Source organism: Halichoerus grypus, chromosome 7, assembly GCF_964656455.1.
Source record: "Halichoerus grypus chromosome 7, mHalGry1.hap1.1, whole genome shotgun sequence".
Classification (NCBI taxonomy): domain Eukaryota; kingdom Metazoa; phylum Chordata; class Mammalia; order Carnivora; family Phocidae; genus Halichoerus; species Halichoerus grypus.
In genome coordinates this window covers 105,912,525-105,939,133 of record NC_135718.1, presented here as the reverse complement: position 1 = coordinate 105,939,133, position 26,609 = coordinate 105,912,525, and the positions used below count along the sequence as shown (strand labels likewise).

The following is a 26,609-nucleotide window of genomic DNA, read 5'->3' as shown; positions in this document are numbered from 1 at the left end:
TCAAAAACCTCCCAAAAAACAAGAGTCCAGGGCCTGATGGATTCCCTGGGGAATTCTACCAAACATTCAAAGAAGAAATAATACCAATTCTACTGAAGTTGTTTCAAAAAATAGAAACAGAAGGAAAACTCCCAAACTCATCCTATGAGGCCAGCATTACTTTAATCCCCAAACCAGGCAAAGACCCCATCAAAAAGGAGAATTTCAGACCGATATCCCTGATGAATATGGATTCCAAAATCCTCAACAAAATCCTAGCTAATAGGATCCAACAATACATTAAAAGGATCATCTACCACGACCAAGTGGGATTTATCCCCAGGATGCAAGGGTGGTTCAACATTTGCAAATCAATCAATGTGATAGAACACATTAATAAGAGGAGGAAGAAGAACCATATGGTCCTCTCAATTGATGCAGAAAAAGCATTCAACAAAATACAACATCCTTTCCTGATTAAAACTCTTCAGAGTATAGGGATAGAGGGAATATTCCTCAAGTTCATAAAATCCATCTATGAAAAACCCACAGCGAATATCATCCACAATGGGGAAAAGCTGAGAGCCTTTCCCTTAAGATCAGGAACATGTCGAGGATGCCCACTCTCGCCACTATTGTTCAACATAGTACTAGAAGTCCTAGCAACAGCAATCAGACAACAAAAAGAAATAAAAGGTATTCAAATTGGCAAAGAAGAAGTTAAACTCTCTCTTTTCACAGACGACATGATACTTTATGTGGAAAACCCAAAAGACTCCACCCCCAAATTACTAGAACTCATCCAGCAATTCAGTAATGTGGCAGGATACAAAATCAATGCACAGAAATCAGTTGCTTTCTTATACACTAACAACGCAACTGTAGAAAGAGAAATTAGAGAAACGATTCCATTTACAATAGCACCAAAAACCATAAGATACCTCGGAATAAACCTAGCCAAAGAGGTAAAGGATCTATACTCTAGGAACTACAGAACGCTCATGAAAGAAATTGAAGAAGACACAAAAAGATGGAAAAATATTCCATGCTCATGGATCGGAAGAATAAACATTGTTAAAATGTCTATGCTACCCAGAGCAATCTATACCTTCAATGCCATCCCGATCAAAATTCCAACGACATTTTTCAAAGTGCTGGAACAAACAATCCTAAAATTTGTATGGAATCAGAAAAGACCCTGAATCGCCAAGGAAATGTTGAAAAAGAAAAACAAAGCTGGGGGCATCACGTTGCCTGATTTCAAGCTATATTACAAAGCTGTGATCACCAAGACAGCATGGTACTGGCAGAAAAACAGACATATAGACCAATGGAACAGAATAGAGAACCCAGATATGGACCCTCAACTCTATGGTCAAATAATCTTTGACAAAGCAGGAAAAAACATGCAATGGAAAAAAGACAGTCTCTTCAATAAATGGTGCTGGGAAAATTGGACAGCCACATGCAGAAGAATGAAACTCGACCATTCTCTAACACCATTCACAAAGATAAACTCAAAGTAGATGAAACACCTCAATGTGAGACAGGAATCCATCAGAATCCTAGAGGAGAACATAGGCAGTAACCTCTTTGACATCGCCCACAGCAACTTCTTTCAAGATACATCTCCAAAAGCTAGTGAAACAAAAGCAAAAATGAACTTTTGGGACTTCATCAAGATAAAAAGCTTCTGCACAGCAAAGGAAACAGTCAACAAAACAAAGAGGCAACCCACAGAATGGGAGAAGATATTTGCAAATGACACTACGGATAAAGGGCTGGTATCCAAGATCTGTAAAGAACTTCTCAAACTCAACACCCAGAAAACAAATAATCAAGTCAAAAAGTGGGCAGAAGATATGAAAAGACACTTCTCTGAAGAAGACATACAAATGGCTAACAGACACATGAAAAAATATTCATCATCATTAGCCATCAGGGAAATTCAAATCAAAACCACATTGAGATACCACCTTACACCAGTTAGAATGGCAAAAATGGACAGAAACAACAAATGTTGGAGAGGTTGTGGAGGAAGGGGAACCCTCTTACACTGTTGGTGGGAATGCAAGTTGGTACAGCCACTTTGGAAAACAGTGTGGAAGTTCCTCAAAAATTTAAAAATAGAGCTACCCTATGACCCAGCAATTGCACTACTGGGTATTTACCCCAAAGACACAGATGTAGTGAAAAGAAGGGCCATATGCGCCCCAATGTTCATAGCAGCAATGTCCACAATAGCCAAACTGCGGAAAGAGCTGAGATGCCCTTCAACAGATGAATGGATAAAGAAGATGGGGTCCATATATACAACGGAATATTACTCAGCCATCAGAAAGGATGAATACCCAACTTTTACATCACCATGGATGGGATTGGAGGAGATTATGCTAAGTGAAACAAGTGAAGCAGAGAAAGTCAATTATCATATGGTTTCACTTATTTGTGGAACATAAGGAATAGCATGGAGGACATTAGGAGAAGGAAGGGAAAAATGGGGGGGGAATTGGAGAGAGAGATGAACCATGAGAGACTGTGGACTCTGAGAAACAAACAGGGTTTTAGAGGGGAGCAGGGAGGGGGGATTGGTTAGCCCGGTGATGGGTATTAAGGAGGGCACGTACTGAATGGAGCACTGGGTGTTATACGAAAACAATGGATCGTGGATCACCACATCAAAAATTAATGATGTATTGTATGGTGACTAACATAACATAATAAAATTTTAAAAAAGAAAAAGAAATACAGAAGGAGATAATAGAGAAATTATTAAAAGGATGTCTTTGAAGAAATAAGACTAATAATTGCCCATAATTGATGACATGAGTGCTTAGATTCAGAAATGACAATAAATCTCAAATGCAATAATAAAGAAAAATCTACATCAAATAAATCACTGAAACATATCACAGTGCAGAACACTGAAGGCAAAGATCTCAAAAACATCCTAAGAGAAAAGGCAGAATAAATACAAATGAATGGCAATGGATAGCTAACTTTTCAACAGCAGTAATGGAAACCAGGACATTCTGGTATCATATCCTGATAAGAGAAAGCAAATAGCCAATCTAAAATTATATACTTAGCAAAGTTATCTTTTAAGAAGTTTGGTAAAATAGGGGCGCCTGGGTGGCTCAGTCGTTAAGCGTCTGCCTTCAGCTCAGGTCATGATCCCAGGGTCCTGGGATTGAGCCCCACATCAGGCTCCCTGCTCGGCGGGAAGCCTGCTTCTCCCTCTCCCACTCCCCCTGCTTGTGTTCCCTCTCTCGCTGTGTCTCTCTCTGTCAAATAAATAAAATCTTTAAAAAAAAGAAGTTTGGTAAAATAAAGATATTTTCACATAAATGAAAATTAAGAAAGCATATGACTATCAAACATTTAATAAAGGAAATCCCAAAAACTGTCTTTCAGGGATGAGCCAACCAATCTCAAAAGGAAGATCTAAAATTCAAGAGAGATGGTATCTATTAAAACATATATACATTAAAACATTTATCTATCTATTGATCAGTTGATCAATAGATTGATCAATATCTCTATACACAATGTATGGCTCCCATTTGCTTACTGTTCAAAATCCCTTCGCCCATCTAAGGGCTTCCCAATAGAACTTTTCCAATTGTCTTTCATACTCTTCCCTAGGAAATTTCCCCCTCCTTTCAAGATGTTCTCTTTTTTTTAAGATTTATTTATTTATTATTTGAAAGAGGGTTGGGGCAGAGGAAGAGAGAGAGAGAGAATCTCAATCAGACTCCTGGCTGAGCACGGAGCCCGACATGGGGCTCGATCTCATGACCATGAAATCATGACGTGAGCCAAAATCAAGAGTCAGATGCTTAAGTGACTGAGCCACTGAGGCACTCCTCAAAATGTTCTAAAATTTTTATAGTGGCCAAAATATGTTTGCATATGACTATCTGTACATTGGTTCATATGTTTGCCTTTACCTTACAAACTCTTTCTCCAGCACTTCACTATTCATGGCTTAAGGGATCCACCTCTTATATAATGTCTTTCCTAAGAATAAGCCCACAGTGGTTTCTGTTTCCTTTCCCTCATCTTTTCACGTATACATTCTCTGAGTCTATCATTATACAATTAAAATAACCAAATATCTATTGTACACTCACTATGAGCTATGTACTTTGCTAATCATAGCTCATTGTGAGTGTACAACAAAGATTTCTCCCTGACACACAATATAGAATGGTGGTTAATAACAATGACTCTGAAGTCAGAGTTTAATCCCTGTTCTGCCACTACATGATGATTGTGAGTTAACCATCTCAATTTCAGTTTTCTTTATATAAAAAGGAGATAATAAAAATATCTAGTTCTTGGAACTATTGTGAGCATTGAATAATATAATTCATACAAAGTGCCTTGTTCATTTGTAAGATAAATAGATGACAGATAGATAGATGATAGATAGATATCATAGTAATATATACATATGTTACTGTGAATTAGGTAGTTTACCTGGATTATCCTGAATATTTGAGTTTTGAATTCTAGATCATAGAATCCTAGAAATAAAATTGGCATTAAAATTCCATGGGAATTACATTACTAGGAATACCAAGGTCTAGGGTCTAAGGAAAAGGACAGGACCAGAAATTATGACTATAGGCATTTCATCTTGAAGAAGTGAAAACAAAAAACCAGTTCACTCTACCCAGATTCTCGGCACCAGCTGGGAGAGGACTGCTGCCTCAGAACCCTGAGGAGCCTTCTCTGCTGTCCTGCTCTTTTGCCCACAATTGCCTGAACTCAAGGCTGGCCAGAAACCTATGACTTCTGGTCTCACATGCAAAGATAAATTGTGCCAATTCACACTGACCATTTCCAGAATTCGAACCAAGATACTGCAAAAGACTGAGACCATTAGCAATGGGATATGAACCTGAGGAGTTAATGAGATAAAGCAAAAGCCACAGCAAGCTGAGTTTAGTTTTAAACTAACACTATAAGGGTACAGGAACTCTTATTAATCTAGCAAACTGGTAAAAAAGATATGAATGGTACAAATGCACTAAGATTTAGAGAAGCCTGCAGCCTTTGCCTGAGTGCCTGAACCTGCCCCATCCCTGGCAGCCTCCGAGCTCCACTTCCAGCCCGTGTGCCACTGTACAGTAAATCTTTTTTTTTTTTTTAGTTTACTTTAGTAAGCCTCTGTTCTTCACAACCACAAAAGCCCAATTAAAATGTTTGGCAAGAATCTTGGCTAATTCATGGAAACCAATGAAAATGAAAACACAACTATTCAAAATCTTTGGGATACAGCAAAGGCAGTCCTAAGAGGAAAGTATATAGCAATACAAGCCTTTCTCAAGAAACAAGAAAGGTCTCAAGTACACAACCTAACCCTACACGTAAAGGAGCTGGAGAAAGAACAGCAAATAAAGCCTAAACCCAGCAGGAGAAGAGAAATAATAAAGATCAGAGCAGAAATCAATGAAATAGAAACCAAAAGAACAGTAGAACAGATCAATGAAACTAGGAGCTGGTTCTTTGAAAGAATTAACAAGATTGATAAGCCCCTGGCCAGACTTATCAAAAAGAAAAGAGAAATGACCCAAATCAACAAAATCATGAATGAAAGAGGAGCGATCACAACCAACACCAAAGAAATACAAACAATTATAAGAACATATTATGAGCAACTCTATGCCAACAAATTAGATAACCTGGAAGTAATGGATGCATTCCTAGAGATGTATCAACTACCAAAACTGAACCAGGAAGAAATAGAACACCTGAACAGACCTATAACCACTAAGGAAATAGAAGCAGTCATCAAAAATCTCCCAAAACACAAAAGCCCAGGGCCAGATGGCTTCCCAGGGGAATTCTACCAAACATTTCAAGAAGAATTAATACCCATCCTTCTGAAACTGTTCCAAAAAATAGAAATGGAAGGAAAACTTCCAAACTCATTTTATGAGGCCAGCATTACCTTGATCCCAAAACCAGACAAAGACCCCATCAAAAAGGAGAATTACAGACCAATATCCCTGATGAACATGGATGCAAAAATTCTCACCAAAATACTAGCCAATAGGATCCAACAGTACATTAAAAGGATTATTCACCACGACCAAGTGGGATTTATCCCTGGGCTGCAAGGTTGGTTCAACATCCGCAAATCAATCAACGTGATACAATACATTAACAAAAGAAAAAACAAGAATCACATGATCCTCTCAATAGATGCAGAAAAAGCATTTGACAAAGTACAGCATCCTTTCTTGATCAAAACTCTTCAGAGTGTAGGGATAGAGGGTACATACCTCAATATCATAAAAGCCATCTATGAAAAACCTACAGCGAATATCATTCTCAATGGGGAAAAACTGAGAGCTTTCCCCCTAAGGTCAGGAACGCGGCAGGGATGTCCACTATCACCACTGCTATTCAACATAGTATTGGAAGTCCTAGCCACAGCAATCAGACAACAAAAAGAAATCAAAGGCATCCAAATTGGCAAAGAAGAAGTCAAACTCTCACTCTTTGCAGATGATATGATACTTTATGTGGAAAATCCCAAAGACTCCACCCCAAAACTGCTAGAACTCATACAGGAATTCAGTCAAGTGGCAGGATATAAAATCAATGCACAGAAGTCAGTGGCATTCCTATACACCAACAACAAGTCAGAAGAAAGAGAAATTAAGCAGTCGATCCCATTTACAATTGCACCCAAAACCATAAGATACCTAGGAATAAATCTAACCAAAGAGGCAAAGGATCTGTACTCAGAAAACTATAAAATACTCATGAAAGAAATTGAGGAAGACACAAAGAAATGGAAAAACGTTCCATGCTCATGGATTGGAAGAACAAATATTGTGAAGATGTCAATCCTACCTAGAGCAATCTACACATTCAATGCAATCCCCATCAAAATACCATCCACTTTCTTCAAAGAAATGGAACAAATAATCCTAAAATTTGTATGGAACCAGAAAAGACCCCGCATAGCCAGAGGAATGTTGAAAAAGAAAAGCAAAGCTGGCGGCATCACAATTCCAGACTTCCAGCTCTACTACAAAGCTGTCATCATCAAGACAGTATGGTACTGGCACAAAAACAGACACATAGATCAATGGAACAGAATAGAGAGCCCAGAAATGGACCCTCAACTCTATGGTCAACTAATCTTTGACAAAGCAGGAAAGAATGTCCAATGGAAAAAAGACAGTCTCTTCAACAAATGGTGTTGGGAAAATTGGACAGCCACATGCAGAAGAATGAAACTGGACCATTTCCTTACACCACACACAAAAATAGACTCCAAATGGTTGAAAGACCTCAATGTGAGACAGGAGTCCATCAAAATCCTAAAGGAGAACACAGGCAGCAACCTCTTCGACCTCAGCCGCAGCAACTTCTTCCTAGAAACATCGCCAAAGGCAAGGGAAGCAAGGGCAAAAATGAACTATTGGGACTTCATCAAGATCAAAAGCTTTTGCAAAGCAAAGGAAACAGTCAACAAAACCAAAAGACAACTGACAGAATGGGAGAAGATATTTGCAATTGACATATCAGATAAAGGGCTAGTATCCAAAATCTATAAAGAACTCATCAAACTCAACACCAAAAGAACAAAGAATCCAATCAAGAAATGGGCAGAAGACATGAACAGACATTTTTCCAAAGAAGACATCCAAATGGCCAACAGACACATGAAAAAGTGTTCAATATCGCTCGGCATCAGGGAAATCCAAATCAAAACCTCAATGAGATACCACCTCACACCAGTCAGAATGGCTAAAATTAACAAGTCAGGAAATGACAGATGTTGGCGGGGATGCGGAGAAAGGGGAACCCTCCTCCACTGTTGGTGGGAATGCAAGCTGGTGCAGCCACTCTGGAAAACAGTATGGAGGTTCCTCAAAAAGTTGAAAATAGAGCTACCATATGATCCAGCAAGTGCACTACTGGGTATTTACCCCAAAGATACAAAAGTAGGGACCCGAAAGGCTACGTGCACCCCGATGTTTATAGCAGCAATGTCCACAATAGCCAAACTGTGGAAAGAGCCAAGATGTCCATCAACAGATGAATGGATAAAGAAGATGTGGTATATATATACAATGGAATATTATGCAGCCATCAAAAGGAATGAGATCTTGCCATTTGCAACGACGTGGATGGAACTGGAGGGTATTATGCTGAGCGAAATAAGTCAAACAGAGAAAGACATGTATCATATGACCTCACTGATATGAGGAATTCTTAATCTCAGGAAACAAACTGAGGGTTGCTGGAGTGGGGGGTGGGGTGGGAGGGATGGGGTGACTGGGTGATGGACACTGGGGAGGGTATGTGTTCTGGTAAGCGCTGTGAACTGTGCAAGAATGTTGAATCTCAGATCTGTACCTCTGAAACAAATAATGCAATATATGTTAAGAAAGAAAAAAAGAAGAAGAAGAATGTAGCAGGAGGGGAAGAATGAAGGGGGGGAAATCGGAGGGGGAGAAGAACCATGAGAGACGATGGACTCTGAAAAACAAACTGAGGGTTCTAGAGGGGAGGGGGTTGGGAGGATGGGTTAGCCTGGTGATGGGTATTGAGGAGGGCACGTTCTGCATGGAGCACTGGGTGTTATGCACAAACAATGAATCATGGAACACTATATCTAAAACTAATGATGTAATGTATGGGGATTAACATAACAATAAAAAAAAAATTAAGAAAAAAAAAAAAAAAAGAATCTTGGCTAATCTGTGACATCATCTCAAACAGGCTTTATCTGATCGGAGGGCCTGAACAGTGGTCCCCTCCTTATTAGAGGGGAATGCATTCCATGACCCCCCAGTGGATGCCTGAAGCTATGGACAGACCAAACCCTAGACATACTATGTTTTGTCCTATACATACATATCTCCAATAAAGTTTAATCTATAAATTAGACACAGTAAGAGATTAACAACTAATAATTAAATAGAATAAATGATAACAATATATGTAGTAAAAGTTACACGAATGTGGGCTCTCTCAAAATATCTGATTGTACTGTACTCGCCCTTCTTGTGATGATGTGAGGTGATAAAATGCCTATGGGATGAGATGCAGTGACGTGCATGACACGGGCATTGTGACGTAACATTTGGTTATTACTGACCTTCTGACGGTATGTCAGAAGGAGGATTATCTGCTTCTAGCACAGGTGGCTGTGGATAACTGAAACCACAGAAAACAAAGCTGTAAATAGAGGGCAACTGCTGCATCCCTTGTGAAGAACCTGTTCCTTCCCTCAATCACTGTCTCCCAGCTGATAAGGACTCATCTTACTTCCTGGCTACTGTAGTTGACTGCTCCTCTGATCATGAAGATTTACTCCATGTTTCATACTCTCAGAGCCATCTGGGAGCTCTGCTACTCAAGTAATGAGATAATGAATAAAATGGCTTACAGCCTTTTCCCTCCACAGTTAACATTTTCACACTTTCATGGGTATCTTTAGTTATTTTTACTTACTTCTGATTTTGGCAATTCTACCACAGTAATGAGACGAGTAGGAGGGATTACTCAAGTGTGTATTCTGAATACCCTTCTTATACAAAGTAGCACACCATACTGTACCCAAACTCTTGCCCAACACTGTCATTTCCCCCATGTCATTGACTTTTCATTTATATACATGCTAATTCATTTTAAAAATACCAACGGAGTATGTTACAAGAACTATGAACAAAGAGCCTGAAGTCTTGTGCAAGAGACAGACAACAATGGGTAATTACAATATAGTATAATGAGTATGTACTTGGGCAGGAGTTGGCAAACTTTTTCTGTAAAGGGCCAAATAGTAAATATTTTTGATTTGTGGGCCACATAGTCTGTTGTAACTACACAGTTCTGCCACATGAAAGCAGCCCTAAACAACAGTAAACAAGTAGATGGGGCTGCATTTCAACAAAATATCATTTACAAAAACAGGTGATAGGCTAATTTGGCCCACAGGCCATAGTTTGCCAACCACCATTCTGAGGTGAGAACATTCTTTTATTCAACAATTATTTAATGAACACTTCTTAGTCTAATCCTTTTGCTCTTCTATGTGCTAGGGTAAAATAGTAATCCAGACACATAAAAACCCCTTCTCTAATGGATCTTAGAAAAGTGGAGAAGATGGGTGTTAATCAAAATTTTATATATATATATATATATATATATATATATATATATATATATATATATAAAATTTATCATATATATACCATATACATATATATATATATATATTAGTGATAATTTCTAAAAAGAGATATAAAACAGGAAAGAAACTATGAAGAGTCAAAGGAGTGTGTGAAATTTTAGATAAGGTCACCAGGGATGGCTTTGCCTAGAAGGTGACTTTGAAAAAAGACTGGAAGGAAATGGGAAAACCAGCCACAGAGAGATCTAGAGGAAGTACATTCTAGCAGAGTGAAAAGCCACCGAATAGCTCATGTTGTAGGAGTCCGTCTGTCCAGTCCAGGGACAATGAGAAAGCCAGTGTGGCTGGAATAGAGTAAACGAGGAGAGCAGGGTAGGAGATGAGGCCAGAAGTAACTGGTGCCAGATCAGATAGGGTACTGTAGGTTATAGTAGTTCTACTGGCTTTGAATGAGCTGGGAAGCTGCTGGAGAATTCTGGGCAGAGGAATGACTTGATCTGAGTTATACTAATAGGATTACTCTGGCTACTACATAAAAAACAGACTGGAGATGGGGAGGCATGAGCAAAAGGGGTTGAAACCAGTTAGGAGGCTATTGTAATAATACAAGTGAGAGAGGAGGGGGCCAGAGCAGAGTGGTGGCAGGAGGGGGAATGAGAAGTGATACAAATGAGACAGCTACTTGTTATTTGAGGACAAAGGAATGGTCCCAAGGAGGAAGTGACATCCTAACTGAGACCTGAAGGATACGTAGGAATCATCCAAGTATCAGGCTAGGGGAGTCGGATACACGGCTGTAGAGGTCCTGGTGAGAAGTGAGAGATGTGCTGGTGTTCAGGGAATTAATGAGTCAGCAGCGTCCTCCAGGGGATGGCACTCCAATGTAACACATCCTTAGAAAAACCCCCGGTGCCCACAACGACATATGCTCTACCCTCTCCCAAACCTATTTCTCTGGGTTAGGGGGAAGACCCACCAATAAGATTTAACTTCCCTCCAGTTTAACTAAAGTAACATCCAAACAGGGTTCCCAGAGTACAAGAAAAAGAAAACGTTTGTAAGTGTTCAGCATTCTTTGAGACTCCTAGGCTTAAATTCTAGGAAGGGATCCCTAAGTGAAATCATCTGAGACAGACTGGCATCTGACCAGGGTACAGGGCCAGCACCCAACTCCTAGGAAAATACCTAAGTATCTTAAACAACTGAATGTAGTTGGAGACAAGGGTCTCTCCTAAAAATTTTCTAAGAGGAAATATTTTTAACCCAGACATACCACATGGCTCTCTCACAAGTCTGTCTATTTGGCTAGGAAATAAACACAAAAAGGAGAAAAACAACCTCTCCCCCACTTACCTGGGGAGAAAAATTCATTGAGCCAGGTGAACAGAAAAATTGTGGACTTCATTTACCCTATAATAGGGTACCTACTGGGACTAGGGAGAAACTGGCCTATAGGAAAACAAACACAAGACATTTCTATGTGTAGGTAAGCTTTTTAAGTTTACCTGAAGTATTTTATTTCTTTCCTCCTATTATCTTTGCTATGCAAAATGGGTAGGAGAAGGTGAGACTTATCTCTTGAGAGTTTACACTGCTTGTGCATTTTGAAGGGGAGGGATTGAGAGGTTTCTTTGTTTCATTTTAAAGTTTCTCCCCCATTTCTTTTCTCTCTGCCCTCTTCTACCCCTTACGCTTATTTTCCTTGTGCTTTTTTTTTTTTCTTTTTGGCTCCAGGGAACTTTGAATCCCAACTTCAAAAGAAACCTATAATGAAGCCTGGCTGATGTTTAACAGACCTGCCACTGCAGGGGCCCAGCCCAACCATTTCTTTGGCTCAACAGCCACAGAGAGTGGGTGAGCAAAGCACAGCTAATCCTGAGCATCCAAGTCTGTGCAGCGCTGATTTCTCCACCTGTTCCCTTTGATGGCACATGCATCTGCCCTCCTGCCCCTGGATACAAACCCTGTAGTGTACAAGTGCAGACGCCACTCTCAGCCATGCCCCTGCAGGGCACCTCCCAGCCCACCCTCCTGAGGACCCTTCTAGAGGGAAGTGGGCCATGTCCTAGCACTACCATTTCCAGCAGTCCTTCTGCCCTCAAACTCCCCAGTACCAAAACTCAGGGAATGAGGCAGAGAAGAGACAGTGAGTCACCAACACACAGAGACCTTAGCCTACCACAGGCTTCAAAAAACAAATGTACAGCATCCCATTATCTGCTTCACAGCATGGTCTGACACTAGGTGATTTATTGCTTCCTTAACCTATGCTCAGCCATTTGTTTTTATTTGGTGATTTTTCTCCCCATGATAATGATATTATGAGATCTGACATATAGAATCCAAATGGAGAGGCAAGCACACTGTTCCTAATTCAAATGGATACTAAGCTTGATGCTGAGGCGAAAAGGAGAGAAAGAACAAGGGATAGAAAGTAGGTTCGGAAGCAAAGAGCCCTTCATCTCTGAGACATAATTTTAGAGAGAAAAATAACAGAAACAAGTCATGATCAAAAAAAAGCTGAAGCATGCAAAGGTCGGGGAAGATGAGTTTCCCTCAAGGCATGGAGATTTCCTTGGCTTGGCTTCCTAGGATACACCATAGGGAGTGGTCAACATTTGTGATTTTATTAGGTGGATTCTCAACCTCCTTCCTTCCCTCAGCTCTTATAGATGCTCTCCCAGGGTGGCTACTATGTACAAAGAGACATCTGGCCATGTAGCCTTCCCTACCCATAAGCCAAGTTCCTCTATCTTGATAATTCTGTTCAACTGGCTGGGTAATGTATCTATAATTCATATCTCCTTCTGACCAGCCCAAGTCTGATAGATACTCTTCCTTTGATAGGCCCATCTGGGCTACAGATGTTTGATGCTGGATTCCTCAGGCTTTCTGCTCCTCTCAGAGCCTTTGGGAGAGGAACTTCTTTGGGCTAGATTTCTTGCTGAGGGTGGGGAAAGGGAGAATGTTGAATGGGATTTGAAAAATGAGGAGGATTGTTCATATGTCAATCATTGTACTTGCATGTTAGTAATCTATCTGTAGGTGTGTCCTCCACTACTCAACCAACCTGTAAGCTCCCGAGAGGACTCTGTCCCTGGCACACTCTGTTTGCTCAAAAAATGTCTGGCATAGCATTTGTTAAAGTTGGATTCCTTCACAGTCACAGTATAATGGAATTGTGAGCTTGAGCTCTGTGATTTAATTGTAATAACTGGACACTATATATGAATAATTTAGTTCCAAGACAACCACTAGCTCAACCAAGTCACAGACTCATAGAAATCCAGATATCTGTCTCTATGAATCCAAAGGCCTTTCAAACAACCCAAGCCATAGCCCAGAAAAGCAGTCTGCATTTCATATTCTGCTTTCAGTGCCTTGGCCTGGATTTAATTTTGATAAAATAAATCCAGGGAATTCTGACAAAATTACTAAAACTCTCCACTAAGTTGTTAGCACCTGCTCTTTATATATTCTTTATATTTGTCCCTCTGCTTAGCTCACTGTGTCTGGCACATCAAGGACCTTGATAAATAATTGTTTTTCAAAATACGGTTCTTGCCAATAAGAGTTCAATATTTTTAATAATAAAAATTCAGCATAAGGAATACAAGGCAGAGGATAGAAGGGAAAAAGTCTATATATGAAATAAATATAAGGGAGTTGGGAAAGAAAAAAGCTCTCCTCTCCACTATGCAAATTTCTTCCTCCAAAAGAAGAAATTCAGAGTTAATTATCCTTTTTTAGATCATGATAAGTAGAGATCTAAAAGCATGTTTCTTATTGTGAACAAGTGCTAGATATTTGAGGAATAACATGAAAAGACAGCATGAAAGACAGATAGAAACTAAGGTGGGGGGGAGGGAAAAATAAAAGTCGACTACAGATGAGTCAGATATAGTGCACAGGGGGGAAAAATCAGAATGTATCTATTTTTAGCCTTAAAAAATTTTGTATCCTTAAAATAAAAATAGATTAATATAGAAAGTCAACAAAATAAGAAGGTCTTAAAAATATGATTGCTAAAATTAAAAATTCAATAGAAGAGTTAGAAGATAAACTCAAGGAAATCTCTGAAAGAGAGAAAGAAAGAAAGAAAGAAAGAAAGAAAGAAAGAAAGAAAGAAAGAAAGAAAGAAGAGAAAGAAAGAAAGAAGGAAAGAGTCGTTAAGCGTCTGCCTTCGGCTCAGTTCATGATCCCAGGGTCCTGGGATCGAGTCCCACTTCGGGCTCCCTGCTCAGTGGGAAGCCTGCTTCTCCCTCTCCCACTCCCCCTGCTTGTGTTCCCTCTCTCGCTATGTCTCTCTCTGTCAAATAAATGAATAAAATCTTAAAAAAAGAAAAAGAAAGAAAGAAAGAGAAAGAAAGAAAGAAAGAAAGAAAGAAAGAAAGAAAGAAAGAAAGAAAGATAAAACATATGAGAGAAAAAAGACACAGAATAAGTTCAGGAGATCCATCCTCAGGAGCTTCAAGAGGAAAAAAAGAGGACAGAGAAAACTTAATAAAAAGTATCAAAGTAATAATTTAAGACAATTTGCCAAAGGTAAGGGCATGAGTATCCAAATCAAAAGGACCATTGAGTGCTCAACAAAAGAAAAATAAAAGGCCAACTCTAAAAAAATTATCATAAAATCCCTAAAGTAACAAGGCTAAGATTCTAAACAATTTTTACAAGGAAACAAAACTTCCCCCTCTAAAAAGACACACAATTATCAAGAGAGAAGCTAGAAGCAACTAATGAATTTTTTCAAAAAATCTGAGAGAAAATGTTTTCCAACCCAAAATTTCACACCAAGGCAAACTATCAATTTTGTGTAAAGGCAAAACAAAAACATTTCGAGAAATGTTTCTCAGAAAAAGTTATACCTACAACATTCTTTCTTAGAAAGTTACTTAAGGATATCTTCCAGTAAAATAAGGTTGTAAATTAAATGTCCAATAAGGTAAGGTAATAAAAAAGGAGATAATCATACAGTTCAGGACACAGTGGCTCCAATCATAAAGCAGAATTTCTGGGATGAAAACTGTGCAGCAGACCTAGATAACTGGTCAAAACTGGAAGAGGAGGGGCACCTGGGTGGCTCACTCAGTTAAGCGTTGACTCTTGATTTTGACTCAGGTCATGATATCGGGGTCCTGAGCTCAAGCCCCGCATTGGGCTCCTGCTAAGCATGAAGCATGCTTAAGAGTCTCTCTCTCCCTCTCCCCCTGCCTCTGCAACCCCCCCAAAACACACTCATGTACTCTCTCTCGCTTTCTCTCAAAAAAAAGAAAAAAGATTGGAAGAGGAGAGAAAAATAGAATGAACTAGAAGGAAGAGCTCCAGAGAATGAAAAAGAAGACACATTCTATAGATTAACTGATAAGATAAAAACAATTGAGGATATCAAAAATGATGGAGGGAAGAAAAGAAGAAGGGAAGGAGGGAGGGAAGAAATAGAGACTCAAGGGGTAGGGTGGGGGATGGGAGGAAGCTACACCAGGAAAGAAATATAATAATAGAATCATAGTTTGTTCTGCAGACAAAAAAAAAATCACAGCCATGATCTTGTAAATATATATAACTGATTTAACTAAAGATAGTCAAATAACTATATTGGAAAGATGGAGGGGAGAAGAAGGAGACAATATAAAAGTTAAAGTCTCCTCTTTATCATAAGAGCAAGCCAATGCATAACGTTTAAAATCGATGAATCAAGTAATATAAATACAATACTTGGAGACATGGAGGTAATTATCAAAAGAGACAGGTAAAATAATCAAGTATGGGAGCAACGCTAGAGGGTGGAGAAGGATGGGAAAAGTTAGGCTGGAGCACCATTCTTCCTTATGTCTTTTGACACATTTTGATATTTGTAACCGTGAGCATTTACTACTTTGATTTAAATATTTTTAACTATCAAAAAAGCATAAAGAGTTCATTTTTATTCCACAAAGTGAATTTTGCATGTCGGGGTAGGGAGGTTTGAAACACGTCTGGTCTAGGGCTAGGAAGGGATGAGTTGCCATGGCAACTCTGAGTCAGTAAAGGGAATAAGCTACAAACACCTAGTTAAGGGTAGTAGCTGTAGGTATTTAGAGACATAAAGGACCACTAAGAAGAATGGTGCCTGGGTACCTGGAACAACAGCTCTCTCAGTCATGGCAGTGGGTTGTTGTAATCAGCAAGAAGAAAAGTAAGAACAAGCCAGATTTCCCTGTCTCCCCAAAGAGTTGGCAACCACTGTTGTTAGTGAGGTTTAGCTTCTGCTTAAGGTTATCAAAATCTAAAAACCAAACCCAAACAGAATCTTTCTTATGTGAATATTTCTGGGAATGTGATCAATTTCCCCTATTATTATTATATAAACAATGGCTTCCCATCTGTCAGGTCTAATAATGACAATAATTAATGTTAGTTTAGGACAATTTTTTTACATTGAAAACTTCAGTCCCCAAGCACTTCTCTATTCCTTATGTCATCTGATTCACAAAACAGCCCAAGGATATAAGTAATGCAAAGTATTACTGCAATCACCCTCTTTTTACAGACAAGACATCTGAATTTCAGAAAGTGACTTACACAGTTTATATAGCTAGTTAAGTAGCAAGGACTCTCGAATTCAACTGTGTCTTGATTCCAAATTTTACACTTAGTCTTTAACATCACATGCCTGAACTACAAGCCGACCTATTAATTAGTGTTAACTGACTGCCCACACACAGGGATACCACAAATTACTATACAAATTGTGGCCAAGAAACGCAAAGGCAGCCATCCAGGTATTGGGTGGGAGCTGAGATCCAGTCTTCCCACCTTCGCCAACACTACACCCTAGCTCAGATGTGAGCCTTTTTATAATTTGTACAAAGGTACCAGTTATGTCATGAGGAAGCCTTGCCTGCATACACAAATTAACAAGTTTACCACCCACCTCTCTCCTTTCTTACCTCCCTCTAACACTCCCCAACCCCTGCATTGACTGTAATGGAAATCCTTTTACTGATTTCTGTCTCACAACAGAAGACACATCAGATCCATTAATTCATTAAAATAAACATGAGACAAACGACTTTATGTTGGGGCTATTCTAGGCACTAAGTATGTAGTGGTTAACAAGGGCCCTGATCTCATGGAATGACATTTCAGGCAGGAGAAAGACAAACTATTGTACAAGAAAACATTAGAAGGGATGAGTGTTACACAAAGAATCAAAATTAGTCGACATAATAGTGATTGAGTAGCTTACTTAAATTAGGGAAAATCAGGAAAGGCCTCTTCAGGAGGTGACATTTCAGTTGATATAGAAATGACAAGAGAAAACCCACCAAGGGAAGGTCAAGGGAAAGAGGTTTCCAAGAAAATGAAACAGCTATTGCAAAGCCTGCAGGCAAGAACAAGCTGATCTGCTCATTGGAACAGGAGAGAGGCTGCACAGAGAGGGTGTGAGAGTGATTGGGGGAAGAAGAACGGAGGTAGGCAGGTGTCAGCTTGCAGCACACTCTGCGAGCCAGGTGGGGGACGTGGATTCTATTCTAAGGACAGTGGGGAGAAAGAAAGTAAGAAGGGGAGTAATAGGTTCTGATTTACCCTTTACGAAGGATCTTTCTGGATGCTGTGTAGGGAATGGAATCTAACAGGGCAAAGAGGAAGACTGTGGTCGCCTTAAGGAGACATGGGGTTAGTTGTAGAATATCTTGTGTTCCTAAAACTGCTGAACAGCCCAAACTGCACCAGAGACCACAGGCAAATGAGGCCTCTTCACAGATTTGTGTTACTTTGCTGGGAACCTACGACTATAGGAAGAACACTCAGGTATAATTGGTGCTGATTGGTTTCTGCCAATGTTTACCTTATTTGCTCTCTGAAGAGCCCCTGGCTTCCTCTGGCAGACTAAGCTGTTTGGCTCTCCTGTGCGTCAAGCACCTGGGGCATACGTCTTCAGGTACCTGTCACACCACGTACACGTTGTCTGCTCCACAGAAAATGAGTTCTGTGAGGGCTGTCCCTTGTCTTCGCCATCCCTGTGTCCCTAATTATCTAACACCTAGGACTTCACAAAAGCTCAATAATGTCTCATGGGAGGGATGAATATTTTATTTGGGGGCTGTGTGAACCCTCTTTTCTCTCCAGAAACCAAAAGCATAAAATGATGTAATAAATGCATCCTACAAGTAGGACACCCCAAGCCCCAGTCCCTTACCTCTTGGGTGAGTCGGGGTCGAAGCAGGTCTTGTGCACATCAGTCACCTCGGGGTCACAGCAGTCCCCATCGTCAAAGTCATTCAGCATGTTGTTGCACTCCACATGGCAGAGCCCATCCCTGCGGTTCCAGGAGTAGCACCTGCCATGCAGGCGGCAGTCACCCCCATCATAGCCCGTGAGTGGGTGTTCGCACTCAGGGTCACAGTGGTCATTGCCAATCTTGCTGGGCTCACAGTTCACAAGCACAACCCGGTGGCGCAGGGTGGAGTTGTGGACCTGGTGGACACTCAGCTGCCAACTGATGTTGTAGCGGCTGAAGGCATGGTTCAGTGCCTTGTGCTGCCGGCTGATCTGCTCCTCGCTCACGATGGGGTTCAGGCCCTCGTCATCACAGATGTTCACCACTTGGTAGCGGATCACCTTCTCTCCCTGGAGGGGCTGGTGCCCATTGTAGTGGGAGATCAGCTCCACATTGTCACAAACTGTCCGCCCACAGAGTGGGGGCTGCAAAGGTGACAGAATCTCAGGCTCAGGCTCAAAGCCCTGCAGAACCTCACGCCGTGGATACTCCCCATCCCTAAAGGGGGCCCACTGTTCTTCCAAGGGCTCAAAACTGGCTGTCAGGATCAGAGTGCTCAGTTCCTCCACTCCAGTTGGATGCTGAGGACTGTGTTGGAGGTGGCTTTGTGGGAGGGCAGTCGACCAGAAGACCAGTGTACCCAGGTGTCCACGAAAATAGTGGCCATCCTCAGAGCTATCCCCCCCCAAAAGCAAAGAGCGACAAGATGCCATGAAGGGGCTGTTCAGGGGACCAGATTGCTCTGGACTACTAGCCACCCGAGTGCCATCCACATACAGGGCCATACGCTGTCCATCATAAGTGGCTGCCACGTGTGTCCATGTGCCTGGTTGGTAGCGACTGTGGCCAGTCACAATGGTGGCTTTCTTCACACGGTCGGTGCGAAGGGAGAAGAAGAAGCAAGGATCTCGCCTTCCCATGTCCTTCCCTGAGCGGATCCCTAGGGCCCAGCCCTTGTCACTGACAGTGTGGGAGCAGTTATCAAACACACCTGGGAAAGAAGGAAGAATCGAGGGGAGAAATACCAGATACAAAGGGGATGGAGAAAAGGAGAAGAAAACCCATATAAATAGCAAGAATGTAGGTTTTTAGTGGGAAAAAATAAGTGATACAGGTTACCCACCTGAGATGCCTATCCAGTACCCCATATCGGGCCATCCTGGCAACATCTAGCCCCAAAATGAATCTAATTTGAGATTCCATCCAATTTAACTCATTCTGGTATTTTTCAATAATCAAAATGGAAGCTAAGAAGGGGATGTCTAATGCAAGTGACAACCATCCTCTAGAGTTTGTCACAAAAGTTCCTCACCCTGAGTTCACGTCTTCCCTCCCTTCCTCAGAAGCCATGGGGGCAATCACAGTTTTTAGAAAAGACAATAATCTCCTATTCCCTCAAAAGGTCCTTTTTCCTCATTTGAATATTGAAATTATGATTCTCATGGGGGAAAACAAGGAGTTGGTGAATAGGGAAATCCCTCAGAGAAGACTGTAACAGGTATCATTCTCAGCCCACTGTTCCCTCTAGTGCAAGGGTGCCCATTCACAGTGAATAGCCGTTCCCCAGAGTAAGCAAAATGGTACCACCCCATCGTCCTAGATGAAAAAATAGTCAAGTCAGTTATAAGAATAGTTATTCTATAACCAATGATGCCCACCACAGTACAGAGGTGAAACTCTACCAGAGAAATGAAGCTGAAGCTCCTTACCATACACTACCTTACCATCTTACTCAGAGGGCACAGGACTTTTAAGTCCAACTGAATAAACAAAGGGGGGACTACTTGTAGATAACTAGATCATTAATATGTTGCCAGCAGGAAAAAGGAGTCAGATATAACACAACCACAGATAAAACAGGAATCCCAAAGGCAATTTGGATGCCTCGAATGTTCCCAGAAACTCATCTGTAGTTATGAACCCACCATCCCCCCAGCACCTCTTCTAATAGTATATAAATAGAGTCTCAGGAGCAGATTTTACTTGTAAGTTACATAGAGGCACTACATTCACACCAGAAATGCTTAATAAGCATTGCTTTATATAATAAATAAATGATGGAGAAGTCTGCTAGCCTCTGAATCACATATCTGAGGCTAACACCAAAAGTCTTTCTTCCCCAGCCTGTTATATAATTGTATTTATGCCCCTGAGTTCCTATAAAATCCACCCAAAAAAGAAAATCTCTATGGAGAGTCAGGACTTAAAAGCCATGAGGCCTCCTGTTGTGATTGCAGTCAAGTGTTTTAAAAGTTGCTACTGTTTCATAAATGACAGAATATTTTTTCTTCTGTCTCTAGCATAAATCAGTAACTTGTGATTAAAAAAATAATAAAACAGGGGCGCCTGAGTGGCTCAGTTGGTTAAGTGGCTGCCTTTGGCTCAGGTCATGATCCCAGGGTCCTGGGATTAAGCCCCATGTCGGGATCTCTGCTCAGTAGAGAGTCTGCTTCTCCCTCTCCCTCTGCCTGCCACTACCCCTGCTTGTGCTCTCTCTTTCTGTCAAATAAATAAATAAAATCTTTAAAAAAAAAAAAACAACCCACATTTTTTCAACAAAAGCAACTCTAACAATCAGACTTTGAAGTACTGGTGAGGACTAGGTATAATGCAATGGTGATATTCCAGTTTTGTTTGTTTAGGTGGGGGGAGGTGTTTTTACACTGAGACCTGTCTGATAAAGGAGCATAAGAACTGCTGCTTTAACAAATTCTTGTATGGGGTAGACTTTCAAAAGGGCAGACAAATCTAGTGAGATGAAGAGTAAGTTCCCTGGTTCAGAGTTTCAATTTGGTTAACTTATTTTGATAAGTACATTTAGCCTTAATTATATCCATCTGCTGACCTATGAACAAATGTACTACAATATTTAATATCGGGACCATGAAGTTACTAAGCTCTCGACTAGTATCTGCTAGTTTTTAAGAGGAAGAATTGGGGATACTATTTTATATTTGTTGCATATAAATAGGTGTATCTACAGATCTTTCTTGACTTATGATGGGGTTACTTCCTGATTAACCTATCGTAAGTTGAAAATGCATTGAATATACCTACCCTACTAAACACTGCAGCTTAGCTTAGCCTACCTTATATGTCTCAGAATACCTACAGTAGCCGACAGAAATCGGCTAAAATCACCTAAGACAAAGACTATTTTATCATAAAGTGTTGAATATCTCATGTAACTTATTGAATACTGTACTAAAGGTTTTACCTTTAGTACAGTATTGGTTATATGGGTACAGAACAGCTGGAAGGGTACCAGTTGTCTACTCTTTTTTTGGTCATTTGGCTCAATGCAGCCCAGCATCATTGGTTGTATGGGTACAGAACAGCTGGAAGGGTACCAGTTGTCTACTCTTTTTTTGGTCATTTGGCTCAATGCAGCCCAGCATCACGAGAGAGTATTGGGACCATATACTGGTCCAATATGGGACCATACAAGAAAAGATCCAAATTCAGAATTCAAAGTACAGTTTCTACTGAATATGTATCACTTTCACACCATCATAAAGTCAAAAAATCATTAAGTTGAACCAATATAAGGCAGCGCCTGTCTATATGTGAGTTGAATTACAAATTATTAGGCTTCACATATAAATTAACCAGATAATTAACTTGTTACCTACCAGGCATCTAGTTGCAATTTTGAACACTTTTACTTACTGTTATTAGAACTTCTGGTTAGTATCAATAAAACAATTGTTTCTCCTTATTTTTCTCATAGGAAGCTATAAAATTATTGATAGTGTATCTAAAATGATATTTCTAACTTCTTGAGACAATACATAGAAGATGTAACTTTATCATAATAGTCTAGTTCAGATTAATCTAAGTTTTAGTAATTATATTAGAAAGGATTTATTAGACAGAAGAACTAAAATAGTCATTTTAGTTGGGAGTTGTAACAAGTATGTTAGAAGTATTACTTTTTAAATGATTATCAGAGTAATTATTCTTTGCTTTCTAATTTAATAAGATGTCCCAAGTTGCATATGAGAAACCTCACTAAGTGCCTAGATAACTGCATTTTATTTGCTGTATTACCATTGTTCATCTATAGGAAGAGAATAGTTTTTGAAGCACTGCCCTGCACTCATTCCATGTCAAAAAGAAAGAAAGAAAGAAAGAATTCTCTAACCCAATTATTGTAGACTGAATATTTATATCCCCCTAAAATTCATATGTTGAAACGTTAATTCCTATTGTGATGATATTTGGAGATGGAGCCTGTAGGAGGCAGTTGGGTCAGGAGGATGGAGCCCCATGATGGGATTAGCGTCCTTTTAAGGAGAGGAAGAGAGCTAACTCTTCTTGCTCTCTGCCATGTGATGATACAAGAAGAGGGTCATCTGCAAACCAGGAAGAGGATTCTCACCAGACACTGGATCTGCTGGCATCTTAGACTTACCAGCCTCCAGAACTGAGAAAAAAAACTGCTTTTGTTTAAGCCACCTCATCATGGTATATTTGTTATAGCAGCCCAAACTAAGACCCCAATGTTATCACCTAGCTGCGGATCAGAATGACAAGTGAAACTTTCACAAATACACTTCTTTTGACCATGTTGAGAGCTGCTGATCCACCACATTTACAAAAGAAATCACTCTTCTCACTACTGCCCAGTGGATGGAAATGCAGAAGACAGAATTTGGGAGTCATTGTATTTTCCAATCAGTGAAGAAGAATTAGAAAGACTGCTATCAATGGTAAGTTAAATCAGACATGAAAGTGGAAAGCTCATCTGAAATGGCTTCACACCATTTGTTTAAAAATCACATCTGATCAGGCATTTTAATACAACCTATGTAACCATTGTATGTACTTGTACATTAATTCAGCAAACTAATGGAATGAGAGTAGTTAAAAGAAATAAGGGCCTGTTATAAATAGTGCACAGATATGATGCTATTAGGGAATGTGGCTAACTGACTGTCTAGGAACTGATAATTAGTTGGGGCTTTTTATTACCTATAATAAAACTCATATTTAAGACCACTGAAATGAAAATAAATACCCTCCGCTCCCACTGAAAGATCTATTATTCCAAAAGACAAAACTGCGGCACTGAAGCATGGTGTGGCTTACGTCTCCCTGATAATCACCGCTATCAGCCCCGCCTCTTTCATGAAATCTTGAGTACAACCTTGTGAGGATTTTCAGATTTTCCAAAGACAAAGTAAGGAAATATTTCTGTCCTCCTGCATCTTCTATAGTCTGTACTAATAATCATCCCTTCCCCCAATCTGGAGGATATGGATAGAAAATTATGATTCTCTTCTCTCTTAAGACTGAATAAACCAATATAGTGAGGCTGAAATTGCACCCTCTGCTCAAACATAGATTTAACTCCACCAGCCCTAGCTGGTGGGAAGAGGATCATGCTTGGTCACTTGAAGGACTGTCACCCTACTAAACCACAAAGGGTTCACATTTCATCTCACTGTCTTGCTCCTTCTGGGAAATGAAATTTCACTTGGAATTAGTCATTTCAGTTCATCAAACATTTACTGAACATCCCATTCATGCCAGACATAGAAACTCATTTCAGCTTTGGAAGAAAAAGCAGTCTTTGCCCTTGAGGAGTTATACTCTCATGGGTGGGTGGAAACATTAAGAGATAATTTCAATATATCAAAACTTAAGATCAAGGAATACATAGGTGAGTGAAAACAGAGCCTAATCTCAACCCATATAATTGGGAGAGAATTTCCTGAGGGGAAAAGACCCAAACCTACTCTTGAAGAGTGAGTAAGAGTTGGCCAGGCAAAAGAATTATGGATCACTCCACACAGTGGGGACAGCAAGATGGCAGGCACCACGGGTGGAAACAGGTCAAAGTAGGTCTTGCATAACACAGTAAGGGTCTTGGACTGAATAAGTTAAGGAATAGCTGGAGGTTTTCCTACTGTTGCCAAATGCCTCTGATATCCCGAGAGCACACAGAGGAACTGCAGCAGGAAACATCCCATGGCTGGCCTTGTCCTGAACACTTGGTCCAACTGCAATTAAGGAACTTTCCAAAGCTTGCAGATGGACAACTGTGGCACAAGAAAGACATGAACACTACAAGAGTTCCATGTAGTTAGTCCACCCATGTACTTTCTCAGTAGATATTTATGAAGCAGTACTAGCTGCCAGTCTCAGTATTTGTGGTGGGGTTTTCTAGTGATCAAATGGTTATTTGACATCATGGAGAGTTCAGTACAGTGCAGAAAATAAGCCTTAAATAAGTAACTACAATGAGATATGCTGAAAGTGAGAAGTATAAGTAACTATGTGAACAGCAAAAGAACATCTTTATTAAAACATGGAGATAATATGGCAGAAATTCTCCCTAAAGTTATTAAATGCCAACTTTCTAGCACTGACCCATCTTGTTAATAATTTGATGCTATCCAAATCTGCCCATGAAACTAGGGCTACCTTGATCACCAGTCAAACTGTCTGAAAAGGTTAGGAAGACCCAAAGCCAAGGAACTCCAAGATGTAAGTTCAAATATTCCCAAATCAAAGGTCCTGACAGCTCACCCAGAAACATCCACTGTAAAATTCCTTATATCAAATACCCAATTCAGCTGAATCTTCTAAGTTGGGATGTGGTATTCTTTTTGTGAATATTTTTTCCCTTACTTCTTAGCATGGAAAGATATCTCCCATTTATATAGTACTTGAGCTTTCCAAAGCAATCTTGTGTAACTATCATTTAAATGGTAAAGCCATCCTGTGAGCTAGGCAGGATAACTATCACCAGTCTCATTGTATAGATGAAGACACTGAGGGTCTGAGAGGTCGGGTGTCAGGCCAGGTGCAGACAGTACACTAGAGCTGAAGTGTCATGATTCAGAGCCTAGAACAGATTTCTATGATGGAGGTTCCAAGCATGAGTCAGTGGAAGTTTCAGTCCCCAGTCTACTTAACATGATATGTGACCCCAGAAAAATTATATCACCTTGCTGAGCCTCAGTTTACTTATTTGCAAATTGTACCTGTAAAATAAAATCTGTCCTTCACTGGTCTTCTCTTCAGCATCTTTCAGTCCCAGGCCTACCTCCTGAAGTTTTTGGGAGAATTAAATAAAAGAATACATGTGAAAGATCTCCGCACAGTGCCTAACTCATAGAAAGTGATGAACAAACATTAGCTATGACAAGGAGGAGTTTGATGATAAGACATTAAAGGGAAGAAGAAATCAGGTATAAAGCCAATGTTATGCTGGAAAATATTTAACAACTGGTCCTCTGAAGAAAAGAAAAGGGAAAAAAAAAACAAGTCCTGATTTGTAGCATTTGCCAATTTTTGTAGTACAAATATTCCTACAATGGCCAATTTTAAGTTACCAATATGATGTTGCTGAACATGGGATTGGGAAGAGATATACAGTTGGTTCTGATGAGCCTGTCTGAGCCAGTTCCACCATGATAAAGACTGAAAACAGATGCAAACTGCCAAGTGTCTCCTTCTCCCTCTGACTGTTGAAGTGGCTATGTGTACTTTGCTGCTGAGCTGATTTTTTAGAATTTAAAAGGAGTAAATGTCACTTTAGATTTACTATAAAGCTACAGTAATCAAGACAGTGTGGTATTGGTGAAAGTATAGACAAACCCATCAATGAAACAGGACAGAGAGCCCAGAAATAGATCCACATAAATAGATTCAACTGATCTTTGACCAGGAGCAAAAGCAATACAATAGAGCAAAGAGAGTCTCTTCAACAGATTGTGCTGGGTCAATGATAACCACACACAAAACAATAATGCTAGGCATACGCCTTACACTATTCATCAAAATTAACTCAAAATGGATTATAGACCTAAATGCAAGGTGTAAAACTACAAAAACCCTAGATGATAACATTGGAGAAAATCTAGATGACCTTGTGTTTGGTGATGACATTTTTAGCTATAACACCAAGACATGATCTATGAAAGATGTAATTTATAAGCTGGACTTGATTAAAAATAAAAAACTATTGCTCTGCTAAAGACAGTGTCAAGACAACCAGAAGACAAGCCACAGACAGGGAGAAAATACTTGCAAAAGAACATCTGATAAAAGACTGTCATCCAAAATACACAAAGAACTCTTAAAGCTTAAGAGTAAGAAAAGAAACAACCAATTTAAAAATGAGCCAAAGACTGTAAGAGATAACTTACCAAAGATATACAAATGGTAAACAGGCATATGAAAATGTAC

General features: G+C 39.9%; 1 protein-coding gene across 1 annotated transcript in view; it reads right to left on the bottom strand.

Annotated features, from left to right (window-relative positions):
* Positions 1-26,609, bottom strand: part of PAPPA2 (pappalysin 2) — a 293,756-nt gene that overhangs the window by 238,381 nt on the left and 28,766 nt on the right. The window contains exon 3 of the mRNA XM_036117179.2: positions 18,330-19,401. Coding sequence (XP_035973072.2) covers positions 18,330-19,401 — 1,072 coding nt within the window. The remainder of the gene's footprint in view (positions 1-18,329; positions 19,402-26,609) is intronic.